The 15,719-nt window shown below is 41.5% G+C and overlaps 1 protein-coding gene across 4 annotated transcripts in view; it reads left to right on the plus strand.

Annotated features, from left to right (window-relative positions):
• diaph2 (diaphanous-related formin 2) overlaps positions 1-15,719 on the plus strand; it is a 329,090-nt gene that overhangs the window by 285,469 nt on the left and 27,902 nt on the right. For 3 of the 4 annotated variants that reach the window (XM_062393632.1, XM_062393633.1, XM_062393634.1), the window contains 2 exons: positions 3,479-3,571; positions 5,034-5,099. In XM_062393632.1, coding sequence (XP_062249616.1) covers positions 3,479-3,571; positions 5,034-5,099 — 159 coding nt within the window. The remainder of the gene's footprint in view (positions 1-3,478; positions 3,572-5,033; positions 5,100-15,719) is intronic. The other variant, XM_062393635.1, reaches the window with a different exon arrangement.

Consider the following 15,719-nt stretch of genomic DNA (forward strand, 5'->3'; position numbering starts at 1 on the left):
GCCATGACCATAGGTCATCCTGCTGCCATTAGCTGGAGTACCCTCTCTGACTCCCGTCTTCTACCCAGAACTCTTGACGTCTTTGTTTGTCAAACTTTTCTTTGCTTCAAGTCTGCACCATAACTCTGGATTAGTTAAGTGGAGGCTGCGCTCTAACGGATACACAACATGCATTTGTTTCACTAAAAAAAAGGTACAGGCAGGTTTCGCTGAAGGGCCCGTGTGCGTATGCTTGCAGTGTATGTTTTCGAAATAATTAAATGTCACAGGGCTCAAGCCGTCAAATGTCCAGGAAGGAGTTTTAAAACCTTGTGTCTTGCTTCGCTCCACTAGTCCCTCTCAATAACCCACTCCACCTCACGCGCTGCTGCACCCACACAAGCCCTCTTCACTCTTCTCCCTTGCTGCCGCCCTGTGCTCTCTTTTTCTTATTTCTGTCTGCATTCTGAATCCTCCCTCGTTCTATCCTTTATATCTCCCTTCCCCAATAGTGACACTTACAGTATATGTGCTCTTTCTTATCTCCCCCTCTCCTGTTAATACATGACTTGGTGTTCTGCTCCTGGGATATCTGAAAGGTACATTGCAGCCACATCCTTCCGCTGTAAATGAAGTTTTTATGCAAATCCTTCTGAGGGCCCATTGCTCTCGTTATCCCTCTTAATTACAAAATGCAAAAGTGCTGCTTGTAAATACATGGTGGAGCGAGCCAGTCCCCAGGGCTCGGTGTTACATTTGGCCCAGGCTCTTGGTCTAGGTAACACCTGATGTTCATGTAAAGGAGTGAAGAATGGGGGAATTGCTGCGAGGCAGGGATCAAAGTGAGAGATATGGAACAGGAACACCGTCTCTCTCCGGGAGGTAGAGGTTCACAGAGCTTTATTTCTCCGGTTAAAGGTTTAACTGTTTAAGAAAGTGCCTAAAAGTGCAAGAGCTGCAACCATGTTCCACAGTTCCACAATCTTTAATAAGATCATTAAAGGCCCCTGGGGCTGTCTGTTGAGGTGCCCACCAAGGTGTTTCATTACTTGAAGGGTTTGTCAATGTCTTGGGTCTTAGCCCATCTTAACCCATTTAGAAAGCAATTTCCTGTGAGCAGAGGGGATCTTTCCTCTTGAGAGAAATCTTTGGGCATTAAAGGTTAGCTTTCCTGTAATTCCCCAGCATGCATCCGCCATTTCTGTTAATGAGAAGCGGATGAATATTTGCCCTAGGTTTTAGAGCTCAAAAAATAAGACAAGAGTGAGTTGCAGGAATGAGGCAGAAATGTCGGCTTAAGTGGGCAATGTTGCAATAAGTAGTGGAAAAAGGTGTTTTCTCTGAGGATTTCTGAAATAAGTACAGTCAAATAACTCATAATTCAGTTTTTACTTCCTACAAAACGCTTACCTCGTCTTTGAAAATTTGTGGAATATTGTATGAATAATATTTGATTTGAACTACCTAGTGTGAAGGCTCATTTGTTCGAGTTTCTTGTAAAGGGTAAGGCCTGCTCTGGTTTAAGCTGCGGCCCAATAGGACATAGTTAATTGAGCTCTGTGAGGTGACTGGGGAGAGTGTTTCCCATTTTAGTCATTTTGGTTCTTTGTGTGTGCAATCCTCCTGCTGAACCACAGTCTACTCGTGCTCCACAGCCCTGGCCATTACAAATGATGAATTGTGCTACAGTTAAGCTGGAAGTAGGACAAATTGATCAAAGTGTCAGGTGCCCCCTGTGATGTCTCCATGAAGAAGGCAGTGAAGAAGGAGCTGTCAAAAAGTTTCTTATGCCAAGGTGGTTGTAGATAAATGTTTACCTGCCACTTAGCGCTTCATGCCTCCTGTCGGATCCACCACGTGTCCTTCCTAACCTACATACGAAGAAGGAGTAGCTAAAGATTTTGGGGCGTGGATGCAAGTCGCCATATTGTTCTTTAGGTCCACAGAAAAATGAAACCCATGCTTCCCCTTTTAAACCAATGAGCTTGCTATCTGAGGTGTAGTGCTGCAATTTGAGATAAGCACTACTTGGCTCAGCTTTGGTTCTGTTCTGATAAAGCCGGTCTAATTAAGCTTGATTTAATCGGGATTGCTTTTAAGCACCGCACACAGCCGGAACAGATACTTTGATTTCAAAGTAGCCCTTGGGAAGGACTTGAGGAAGAAAGAGAAGGAAAGAGATTTAGAGCAAAACTAGTGTGAGTACGAGTGGAGTTGTTTTTTTATTTTTTTATTTACACATGACATGTTTCTATTCTCAGTTTCACTGTCGTCTTGCATGAGTGATTCCAGGTTGAGTGGTTTGAAGGAGAGGGGGGAGAAAACATGTTACACCCTGACTTTCTCTGGTGATGGCAAAATACTAGTAAAATGAATCCTGTAGCGTTCGGTGTCAACGTGTTTTTGTTCCTGAATTCAATTTGCCTGACTGTCGTGTCTCTTTGAGTAGGCTGCATGCAGGTAACACAAGATTGATCACCCTAGCGTTGGGGAAAGTGTGTTGTGCTGAAAGTAGCAGTTGTCTCCACTTATTGTTTCCCCTCAGCTACAGCTGTAAGCACAGTGGAGGAACAAGACGCCGAGACCCTGATGGTAAACAGTGGGGACGAGCTGGTTCACTCTTGTACGCAAAAGAATTGATAGCCAAGTCACCAGCTCCACCATAAGTCACCCTAATGATCCCGGGGTAAAATAATGCCTGTTCTGGTCTAGAATGATAAAAAGGGTGCCCCTCTGACTCATTAGCATTGGGGTGTAAAGATAGATGACCCAGATATAGAACCTATGCTCATTTTTTGAACACTTTTTTCCCACTGAGCGGGATCGTGTTCTCTCTGGGCTCAACTTGTCATGCCTTGGGCCCGAGCATTTCAAGTGTCTCCTACTTGTCTCCCCAGCCTGGCCAACTGCCTCCAATTCGCCGGTTTCATGGATCCGCACGACAGCTGGAATGGTGGGCCGGGGGAATGTTTTTCGAAGGTCGGACCTGGTGTCATTGACTGAACAATGATAGAGCGTCCGTGTATTGAGCGGCTCCACACTAAATCTTTGTAAAGAGCACTTAGCTCCCCTGCGTTAGCCACAGAAAGAATATCTGTCAATGACCATCAGTGGAGGCTTTCATCCTGAGGCTCCTCAGCCTGTATTAGTTGCTCAGCTCTAAGTGTATTTTCCTCCTCCCCAGCTGTTAACTAAAAAAAAAAAAAAAAAAGCACAGACCTGATTGACAGGCCTGTCTATACACACATGCACCTTCTAAATGACTTGTTTATATTCATTCACAATCTCGGGATCTCTATTGCCGTGATGTAAGGTGATGCACATGTTTCTTTAAAGGGCCAACTTTGCTTTCCACACTTTTTATTATACCTTGAAACAGTCGTGCACAAGTGTGTGTTTGTGTGTGTGTGTGTGTTCATGGACAGACTCGTGTGCTGTTCTGTTGATGTAAGTATTGTCTCGTTAACACCTTTGCCTCTTTCTACCTGTTCTCTTACAGAGGGAGATGAAACCGGTGTGATGGATAGCCTAATGGAAGCTCTGCAGTCCGGAGCGGCCTTCCGTGATCGACGAAAACGGACTCCACGCAACGGTAAGGCGGCGGCAGAGACACACAGCACTCATGTCCCAATGTATATGTGTTGTCATATCTGTCAATCTCACATGATAGAAAAATCTGCCAACTCCCCTAAACCGGTTCCTGTTTGCCATGAGAACTGGAGAGTTTGTATATAGCATGTGTGGACCCTGTGTTCATGTGCTTGTGTCAGATGGACGTTTTTCACAGATTACTGGCCGATACACATGCAACATTAACATAGGAACATGTGTGCATATAAACAGGTCCCAGAGTAACCAGCAAACGTGTGGCCAGTCTGGGTCATTACCTATTAATCATCTCTTTGCCACTCATGAAGCACCTATCCTAATTTAACCACATTGGATGCAGTTGGACTGAGGCTGATACTGGGTCATCCCGGTGTCAACATGTTTCATTCTGCCACGATGAATGGCTCTCGCCCAGCTAAGAGTGGTGCCAGGGCCAATTGATATGCAAGTCAGCGTTCTGCACAAGAGCCACAGGTGCGGCCATCTCCGCACTGGCTCATCATGGTTGGAGAGCAGGAGGGTAGAATCAAAACGTACAAATCAGATCAGCGTTTAAAAGGCAGAACCTGATCCTCTTCTGACCAACGCATCTATTTTTAGATTGTTGCAGAACAATATTTACATCTGGAGCGGTTGTTTGGTTATAATAATTAGGCTTAAATTTCTGTTAATAGCGCAAAATGTACTCTTTGTCTGTGTAATGTAGATTTACTAACTATTCTTACATTATTAGCTATTTATACTTGTAGCAAAATGGTTATTAGTAGCTAATACTTAGTCGACAAGATATATTTAAGGGAAGATTACCAGCAGTACAACAGTAAGACCTCTCCTGCGTGTGAGTAGGTTAACAAACACATTTAATGCACTATACATCACATGTGCTAGTACACACTGTTACATTGTCCGTCTCGTATCTCATCAGGTTGTCATCAGTCATCTTTCCTGACAACATTGTTGCATGAGTGTGTGTTTAATCAAATTATAATATTAATACATATTGCCGTACTACTATAATTTTTTTCGGGGGGATGTGCAAGTTATAAGACTAACTTGTACAAATTAATTTAAAGATACGTTTTGCATGAAATATAATTAAGCATTAATCATTGAATTTATATCCTCCGATCAAATTGTGTATATATATAATGCTCGACTGGAAAGAAATGTCAAACGTTTTTTAATAAACATACACGCATGTACGTACACTTTACTCTTATATAAAAATATATGCAACTTTTAATCTTCACAATTTCATTCCATATTTCTTTGTTTGGTGTTTAATTGGAACATCTGTCTTGACCACAGGGTTTTTTCTCAAGTGCTTAATTTCTTAAAAATATCTGACCTGTCACCTCTGACGCCTTTTTCTCTTTTCCTTTTCCTCCATCTTCCCCTTCTTTCATTTTATTTTGATTTTTGATTTATCACCAACGTCGTTGCAGGTGATCAAAGCCCTTCCAGTCCATCCTCTCGGTGGCCGGGTGCTAACTATGGTAACAGAACCCTAGGTGTGTGTATTTTACCGGCTTTTTAACTCAGTACCAACCTGTCTCTTACTGCTCTTCTATTGACCGCACATCGCACAAGTCCTTCATATCAGAACACTCAAGCTGAGCTGGTCTACAACATGCAGTGTCTCTGGCTGAGTAATTATTTTTTTCTTAGCAAAGAATGATGTGTAAGATTCAATGTAAGTAAAAAAAAAGCAGTTCCTTACCCCTCAGCAGTGTCAAAATTAATTAATACTAAATTTGACAATTGTTATAACTTGATTTCCATGATATTAGAAATATATACACCCATTAATCTACTTGCATTTTGAAGGACTGTACTTCAAAATTGTAGCTTGCATTTATTTGTATTCTAGCTCTTATAAGCGCTTGGCTCATGCATTCATAGCACACAACACACAAAGAAAAGCATGCGTTTGAAATGCTTGCCAATACAGAGGTGAAGGTCTCATACATTATGACCACTAATAAATTTATGTTGTGAATAGGGTCACATGAAAATGTGCAGCGGCAGAGAAGGTCAACTCTTGAATTGTGTTACTGTAAAGAACACTGTATTGCTGAGGGACACAATTTGAATCTTACATTGAATACCTTTACAATCCAATTCAGGTTTGTGCACTATTATTGAAGTGGCCCTCGTGTTGGCCTCTTGATCCTCAGTCTTGTAACAGTATTACAATCCTAATGGTGTCCATGTAACTTTATACTCAGCACATTCCCTGCCTTGTAGAGCAGCTACAGTTGTCATCTAAGTGTCCTGCTTTTCACATGAGTCTGTGCTGCCACTGCATGATACCACCGCAGATATTTCTCTAGAGTGTCTTTCTTCTAGCACTCACCATGTCTTTGTTTATTGTGTTGCCTTAATGTTTGGCAAATGTCGAACTGAAATGCGACAGCACCTTGATGGATTGTTGCCTTTAACGCGGATGTCTTTAATCAAAACAAATTGCTTGTCACTCTCAACAGAATGTGTCTTTTTTTGCTCTAATATGTTGAATCTGTTATGGATGAATGTTTGGGATCCTGATGCTGTGATCTTCTAAGTCAATGATAAGTGTGTATTCATCTTATTGGGGCGTTATTTTGCTGTAGCTATAAACAAGCGCCTGCATCCACAGTCAGTACCACTGGGATGCTCTGGGGAAAGATGACCACTGCTATGTTCATTTTCTTTTGAAACATAAAGGCAGATTTTTTATAGCACCTGGTCCCCTGGTCAGGGGGTTGAGTCCTTGAGAGGACGTCACCCTAAAACCCATTAGTTAGCTGTTTAGTGGAAAGAAGGGGGATCACATTTGAGGGAAGCTTTGTCACAGAGCCTCACCGAGGAAGTCAAAACACTACACACTCCACCTGGCATTTTCTGAATGGAATCTCATGAGGGCAGTTAATGGGTGAGTGTCCAATGTGTTGGGTGGGATGAGAGTCTGCACCTTTACACCTGAGGCCACGTTGCTGATGAGTTTCATGTTGTACCCCTCGGCAGTGATATGTTATTGGATCACTGGATAATGAAATACTGTCTCTGTTTGTGAAAATGCTTGATATTCAATCAAATATCCTTTATCTCTGTGACCTATTTTTCTTTTCCCGTGACACTACTGAGATGACAGGGGTCCTGGTGACGGCTCTTTTTCCTGCACGGCACCGTGCATCAGACTCACATCACTGCTCTGCTACCGGAACATATTATGCACTAACAGTTTTCTGTTTATTGATATGGAACTCAGTACTGTAGTTTGAAAAACAGCTGCATGGATTCTCTATTCTGAAGTGATGAGAGAGGAGAATCCTTTTGACATGCCCGCTCCGTGGATTTTTCTTTCCTTAATGGAATCTGGAAATGAGTTCAGATGCTATAGAGCAAAGGGGGAATTTGTCTCGTCTCATGAAAGGAGGACAAACAGAAATCTTTACACACAGTTTGAGAGGACATTTTTTAAAGCTAGCCCACAAACAATTAAGTTCCCCAGTGATGGATAATTTGGTCACAAAAAGCATCTGAGTCACAGAAATCTGTCTTTGGCTTTTTAAATCTTTGTGCATGATTGGACGCCAGTCAGAATCCAAACAATGAGGATTTCATTTTTGGGTAAGTGTGACCATATTAATGTTTATTTCCCTTCAATTTGCACAAATTTGCATTCTTTCAGACAGAATTTTTGCTCCTTTTACGGCTTTACTACATCACACAGTGCGCCAAATCTATTCACTCCTGCTTGTCATGTCTGTTGTAATCTCATGCTTTAAAGCTTGATTAACCTCCTGTCACCCTCAAATGAGCAGCGTGTTCCAGACAGAGTCTCTGCGGCTCGCACCAGAATCCTTGCCTACGTCAGATGAGTTCATTTGGAACCAGCATGTCGTTCTTTGTCATCCTTCAAATCAAACTACACTCCAGCAGACTACCTCGAGTGTCGGGCTGAACACAGTTCTAGATGCCGCCAGTTACAATTACACCCACTTCCAGGAGCATTTCCTATTTCCTATTCTCCACTTTGTGTAAGATGGAGGCCACACTCGCGTGTTATGCAATTACACCAGCCAGTCCTAATTCCACACGCAGAAGCCTGATGGATGGATGGTTCTGTTGGAAGTTCAGACTCATCTCGGGAAGATAAAAGTACTTTGTGAGCTTGAATCCGCTTGGTTTAACAATGTATATTACTGTGCAGGTTTTTTTTTTTTCACAGACGGTGTAATTCTGAATTAGGTTCCACTTGAATAAGGCCCAAAAAAGGCATGAGCTGGCTGCTCCTTTTGTTTCTCCTATTCCCTTTTTGGTGAGAAGGTTACCTTGCTATCTGGCAGGAGATTGGTGGGCAGAGAGCTTGAGCCTCTCATACATTCTGGCTCATCGATTTTCGGTCAGGGATGAAAGCCACAGACTCAGTAGGTCTTTCATACTGGGGGGCATCCCAAAAGACACATCAATCCGTTTTCAAAGAGAACCAAGCCAATCTTATTTATTTACTGCCTTTTCAACGTCATTACAATCCCAAATCAGTGCCTCTCTTCTTCCCCTGCTCTCCTGCTTCACCTTCAGAGGTCAGTCCATCAAAAAGTTCTGTCCTCTGTTCTATAAAGTAAGTCTCTTAAGGACTTATTTGACATTGAACAGGGAGGGATCATCTTATGCCCATTAAGACTAGAGATGCGGTGATATAAGTCTTGTCAGGGTGACGGGATTTCTGCCCACTGTCTAATCCCCCGAAGCCGAGCGGTTAATTCATCTGGTAAGGCCAAAGAGCGGGGCCCCTGTAAGTTTAATGAAGGTGAAATTACCTATTTTCTCTCATGAAAATTTAAAGGAAGGAAGGGGATGGATTTAGGGAATTTCCTTTGAAGAGGATGCTGGTGAAGACAAAGAACTTAACCCGTATCCTCTTACGTCCTCCAGCCTCATTTGTGACATAAATGATCTTTTAATATTTATATGTATGTCTTTGTGTGTAATCCACATCAGCCTGATGTACACAGCCTGGCAGCTATTTTCTCATCCTTCCTCTTATCTGAGGGAAAATCACCCCTTTGTTTCTGAAATTACATCAGAGGAGGTGATAGTGATCGTAATTCCCCCAGCAATTAATTTGTACCCATCGCTTTATCTCTCGCTTGTTGTCTCTCACCCTCTCGAGCAGTTGTTCCTACACTGTTTCACACATACACACACACACTTGTGTCACATATCTGATAGGGACTGTTGCTATAGGGTGTGTCTGGGTTGTGGGCTAAAGCCCTTTGCCTCCACAAGCCTCTGGCTTTCACTTCGGGGTGTTGATAGATGTTATTCATTGGGGCAGCCCTAGGGGCGATTGTACAGGAAGTGGAGCTAACATGATTTTGGGCGAAGAGGCCCAGAGGGTGTCGGTGACTCTTGCTATAGCTTGGATGGCTTAGTAGATGTGAGATATCAATAGAGCAGGTGAGAGAAGGGCCCTGTAGAGACATGCTGCTGGAAATCTATCACCTGCTTCACAAAGATAAGTTTATTTATCAACAATCAAAGGGAAAGGTAGATGGGAAGGAACTGATGCATGTGAAGTCCTAGACCATAAACAAAGCCATTGTCCCTCCCATTGACCCACAGGGTCCCTCTGTAGACCTGATCATTTGTCATCCTCAGCAGAAAAGCCATTATGTAGATATAGATGGAGATTTTATGAACCGTTTGACTACCCTTGCCGTGTAACTAATTCCTTGCTTGACTCTGTCAAGAGAGGACAAAAGTAAGTGAAGCGTAACATGGAACCAGTTTGAGGGGATAAATCAAGTTTTAATGAAAAGGCAGCTTCTCTGAGTGGACACTAGAGGTCCCTCTCCTGTGACCCTACTGCCAAGTACCTCTAAATCCTTTGCTATTTAAGCTGAAGCTATCTACCCAGGCTCAGGGTATCAACGGGGGGCTGTCTGCTGGGCCCTTTGATGCAATTATGACCTTTTACACTTCTCTGTCTGAGGAGATTTACCATGCAGAGCCAGGCTTTCTATGGTAATGCTCACTTTTTATTTCCCCTTTTTGAAGACGTAAGGTCTATGACCTCGTGCTGTAATGGACTTGGAGCTCTCAACGCCTTTGTCGTCATTAATGTCTCATATTGGTTCAGGGTCTCCTTGATGTAAAAAGTACTCTGCCCTCCTGCCTAGACGACCATCAACGAACAATAGCTGAGCAAAAATGTCTACTAACTTATCATATTCAATAATATCCGAGAGCATTTGCAGTGAGCTGTTTTTTTGTTTTCTTGCTCACTCTCCAAACAATATTGCCTTTCAAGTAAGTGGGCAGTTATGAAAGGTCACCCTAAGTGTGAATTGTCAATACTGGATCAATTTTGGAGGGCAAATATGCTTTGGAGGCCCCATAATGGAAGGTTTTATCTTATTTTTACCCAGGGCACATTCACACAATAAGATTGATATCGTTCATTGTTTGATGAATTCCTAATAGACCTATAAACTTGCAGAGCTTAAAGCCAAAGGAATGCCTGTGAAAGCCAAATACAGGGCAGGCAGTCGGACCCACCCACCAGCTGAAAAATGGCCCTCATATAACTCCAATGGAAGCTCGCCCAGGCCATCATGCTTAGTGTTGAAGGATGGGCAACTTGCGTCGGTTAAATTAAACCCTGTTTATCGCTCATTAGGAATCCAGCAGGGCCAACTGATGATCAGCTAGAGAACAAATAATGTGCGGTGGAATAGGATACCATCCTGTATGGTTATGAGATCCACAGACAATAAGAAGAAGAGCCACAGTCCAATGCTTCTTCTCCTGCTGTCATACTCTTATTGCCACACTTTTTATCTTCCTCAATATAATTTGGCTATGATTAAAGTATAATAGTTAATGCCCGGGATGATGTTTGCATTTGAAGTGTCAGACACTATCTACAATCTGTCAGCCACAATGAGCTGGAATTAATATTTTACTTTCCTATTAGGGAGGCCTGATATATGTAATAGAGAGGTATATGGAAGGAACAGCAGACCAGGCGATGAGTGATAACCGTAATTCTCATGAATACAGATAAAGGGAGAATGTATCAAAGATAGTTTAATGTTCCAGTCAACGTGACATGTCAGGAGAGGTGCTGGCAACGAGGATATTAAAGAAGTTACAGCATATGTGATGCTGTCTGTTGAAGTAGCTGCTTCTCAAACATTACTCTCTGGACTGTTTTCACAAGTTAGGCAAGTTGAATTCAACATCTGTAATCAGCTGTGTTATTTAAGTCTTGCCCTCCTTTTTTTTAATAGCGATTTTATTATTGTAATATGTTAATTTTCTCATATTTAGATGAAAATGAATTAATTAACAACGAGACGAATCCCAGTGAAAGTGACACTAACTGCAACATTTCACAGTTTTGACTGTGATCGAAAAAGTTTTAAAGACCTGAAAAGGGAAAACTTGTAGTTCCTTAATTAAAAACGTAAATTACACATATTAGACATATTTGTGAAAGCAGAACAAAGTATATTTGATAATAGCAAAAACAAGTTCGCTCCTAAGTTTCATGAGCTATAATGCCTCGTGGTTAAAGTTGCCTAGAAGATTGACTTGAATATTCTTTGCTTCATTTTGAGATTGTGAACAATAAAGTCAAGGTAAAAGGTTTATTATTTCTGAAACCATGTTGCATATGTGTGCACACCTTTGCATTAATATCACAGGAAATAATACTTACAGTATTTAAAACATTAGATTGAATTTATTCTTTATATTTTTATTGAACTGAATCAGCATCTATTAGTTCAGCAACTGACAGATGGAAACATTGAAAAGCAACATTTTTGTATTGTGTTTCTTAAAAACTGAATCATGTTTGTTATGAGAGATGTCTCCTCACCAAAATACTTGCTCTATGATAACAGGAATCAGCTGATCGGTCCTTTCACTTTTAAAAGACAAAATTATTTATGACACGAAGGTTATTTGGAGAAAGACCGATGACAATGAGTTTAGAAGGTAGTCAAAGCTTTTAACCCAATTTAAGAAATGGAGGACGGGAAGAAATGGAAGTTGTGATCTCATGTGGAAAGAGGTGCATTTAGAGGGAGTGGAGGTGGAGGAGAGAGAGAGAGAAAGAGAGAGCCATCGGTTTCAGTGTAATGGAGGGGGGAGGTTTATTGTGCAGTGATGGACGGATGTATCGACACTGATAGCGTTAAAGATTTAGAGAGGCCACCAGGGAAGGAGAGGGTTAAATGAAGGTAAAAAGCTGAAAACCACAGTGATGCCACGTGTACTCTCATTCACACACACACACACACACACACACACACACACACACACACGCACGCGTACTTCAGCAAGAATGCTTCCTACACTCAGGCACTCCCCCTCCAGTCAAGCATGATTGTACTTGACATGGTCCCATCACTAATGCTTACTGATGCCCATTTGCGAGGCTCTTCACATTTATTTATTTATCTGTTTATTTGCATCAAGTTTATTTATTGATGGGCCTCAAGGATATGATGGCAGATCTCCATTTGCTGATAGGGAAGTCAGAAATGGAAGGCCAGGAGAGCGTAGCGTCTTTACACGCGAATGAACAACAGACAGGATAGAGTTCACCTTTTTTATTTAGATCCCAGCTGTCGAAATAGCTATTCCTTTTCTGGTAATGGAAAAGTGATATGGCCCATTTAGTTACTTTGTGCTAATCCCAAAGGTTTATCCGCCTCTTTCTTCCCTTTTATCTCTTTGTCTTTCTTCATTCGCTCCTTTGACTTCTACTTGGTTAAAGTCTGATAGAAGGATTTGAGTGGGGTCAAATTATTCCCTTGCCTGTATGAGTGTTTCACAGCTCTTCTTTGGCAGCACTCTCAGCCACAACAGTACGCTGCTGCTGCTGCTGCTGCTGCAGTTGACCACCGGATACCTGTGTGGTTTATTTTTAATACACGCCGTCTTTAGAGCTTGTCTTTAATTCACACAACCTTGATTTTCAAAGAAAACTGTTTTTTTCTAAAGTTTCTAGATACCCTCTTGTCTTTCGTTAAGGCTTTAAATATTTTGTGTCTGTAGCTTTTAATAAGATGTCCCCTTGCCTGTGATTGTTACACGGGATGATGCAATTAGAGCATAATGAGTGTAAGGGTAATTGTTGTTACAGCAATGCTTAATTACCCACAAGTGTACAATTTGAGATCATTAGCTCTGGAAGTCAATTTCTCTGGCCAGAGGTCTGCCAGAGGACCGATTGGGCCACTTCGGAGAGGTGCGAAGAATGCCAAGTTGAAAATCGCTGAAAGATGATTACTTTGACATCCGAAACTCGAGGTGCCCAATCCTGAAATTTCTAGAAATCCTCTGTCCTAATCTACAATTGTTATCAGATATTGAAAAGGGTGAATAAGGTAAATCTTTGGCCAGCGATATCAGAATATAGATGGAGATTCTGAAGTGATTATGGCTGAAAATAGGGGGACTATACAGAGCTGAGAATCTTCTTAAAAGATCACTTGTTGTTTTGAATTTGATGCAGAAAGAACATTTGTCATGTTGTGAACTATTCCTAGGAATGCATGACAGCGATAGAGAAATAATACGAGATAGAGAAGTAATTGTGTCCATCTACCAGGTGGAGAGGACAAAATAAATCAGTTACAACTCTTAACACATTTTGCAGTGTGAGGAACTTCCAAGCTCCCTCTGCAGCAGCAGATAATTGGCATCTGTGCTCCTGGAGACAGGGATCATACCCAACTGCAACTTTTCAGTTTCTTTGAATTTGTCCAAAACAGTTACAACCGTGCACCGAAGGACAGGGGGAATAAACAAGAATGCAGCACACAAGCTTGGTATTCATGAATTCCAAACATTACAATGTTACTCCCAGAGGAGATAACTAATATGTCAAGTTTAAAAATAGACCGTTTGTCACAGTATAAACCAGGTGCCTGCAGTGGATGAGGATTAAGTTGGTAAAGGGTAGAGATCGATGATTTGGGGGGTGGATGTGTGTGAGTGTGTTTGTGTGTTTGTGCGTGTGTGCGTGTGTGTGTGTGTGTGAGAGAGAGAGAGAGAGAGAGAGCTGATGTGTGTGGATGTGAATAAATATCTGACCTAACCATAATAATACAAATCATAATATAATAGTAATTATAACTTTATATAGCTCTATTTAAATGTGAATAGTCCTAATAAAACACATTAAAAGCAAAGATCATATAACGTGAGAAATAAAACTAATAAAAATAAATGACATTGAATAAATCACTGAAAACCAGTTTTAAACACATTGGTTTTACACAGTACTTTGAGATAGAGATAGTGTTCTCCTCCGATCTCTTCAGGCTGCATGCAGGTCATTCTTAATTCTAGGGGCGCTGCCTCTGTCACCTCTGTTTAGACCGTTGTCCTTCACAGCTAGACCTTGGAAAAGCCAGGAGCGATGCTTCCTTGATAGGTAGCTTCGAGGGGGATGAGGCATTCTAGTGTTTTGTGAGTAACCAATATATTCTTAACACCAGTTCTAAACACAACAGGAAGGCTGTGAAGAGAAACCAGGATCAGTGGAATGTTGTCATGTTGCTAGTCTGAGTTAGAAATGGCTGCAAAAGGAGGTTAGGGGCAAATGATGTCCATCTGTTGATCATGATCACCAAATTGTTCTGTGTGGTGGCCTACGAGGAGAAAGTAAAAAGAAAAGAGTTTTTGTTTTAGGGCACCCAAACCTATTGTTGCTGATCTAGAGTCGGCACCTCCAATTCAAAAGGGCCTGTCTATCAGGGAAGGACCTGAACCATCGCAGAGCAGTGCCACTGATCCAAACCAGTTCCTAAGCCCAACCGGGAGAATGCATTTATGGGCAGAACCAGCACACAGCAATACCCTGTTTATGACTTCAAGGCACTTTCAGAACTTTTTTTCCAAAATGCAGATCAGTATTTGTCTAAATTATAATTTCAATGGATGAAAGCAGCAACTTTATCCACAATAATCTTTTCAAAAACCTTAGAAATGGGAGCTTAGAAAATAGGTCTCAAATTGTTAAGACCAGAAGAGCTGAATGAGAGCAGTTTTAAAGAACCAGGAATGGACCCTGTCGACAGAGAGCAGTTTAAAATTTGTAAATTAGAGAGAGACACTTTATTAAAAACATCCTTATTAAATTTCACAGGGAGAATATCTACAGGGGTCGATGGTTACATTATCAAATCAGACAGTGAGGATGGAGAAATTGGGTTGAATGAGCGGAGGGAAACTGAACAGGGCTTATCAACCGAAATTGGAGATTCGGGGAGGGGGGGGGGGGGGGACCTGTAATGACTGAGACCTTCTGGGAAAGAAGAAGAAAAAACCGTTGCATTCCTCAGGGTTGTTTCTAATGTTTGTCCTGGGAGCCGATCAGGAATCAATGGGGCTCAACCACCGATGTAAAAAGGAAAAACTCTGCGTCAGATTCATGTTGCGTTCTCAAACTGCAGAATTGTTCGCATCTGTGTTCTTATATTGATGAATGCCATGTGTTCGTAAGTTGAAAGCTTGTGCCTGTTTTTCATGAAAGGGCATGAGACTGCAGTGCCGTGTGCACACACAGAAAATCACAGAGACCGAAGAGACAAATCTAGAAGCCAGAATTGATGTAAAATCTAAAGAAAGCTCCATAACTGGCCTCAAATCGCAAAAACACAGCACAAATCACCAAAAAAATACCACAAAAACAATACATGGGATACAGTTATATGTTCAGTGAAAGGTGTATCAGGTGAAAGTCGCATGATTGAGGTAAAAAAAATAATATATATATCTATATATATAGTCAAATGCAGATAGTAGAGGGGGAAAGAAAAGCAATTTGCACATATTTATCTGAGCGTAAATATACACTGTTTATATATACACTGTTTTCTGAAGGTTTGGGGATTCCCAGCATATACAAAACTTTATTTAACTGCTATTTAAAGGTAATTTTCTATTATAATATATATCAGAAGGATCTTTATATTTAAGATTATATGTGAAAGCCTTTTTGGAGGTTGTGGGACAGCACTTCACTCCACCTCCTGCAGAATGACCCATGTTTCTCATACCTTACTCTCTGTGTATGTTTGTGTTGTTGTACTGTGTCTAAGCTAACCAAGTTTCATGTGACG

The sequence above is a fragment of the Platichthys flesus genome, chromosome 8 (genome assembly GCF_949316205.1).
Source record: "Platichthys flesus chromosome 8, fPlaFle2.1, whole genome shotgun sequence".
Taxonomy (NCBI): Eukaryota; Metazoa; Chordata; class Actinopteri; order Pleuronectiformes; family Pleuronectidae; genus Platichthys; species Platichthys flesus.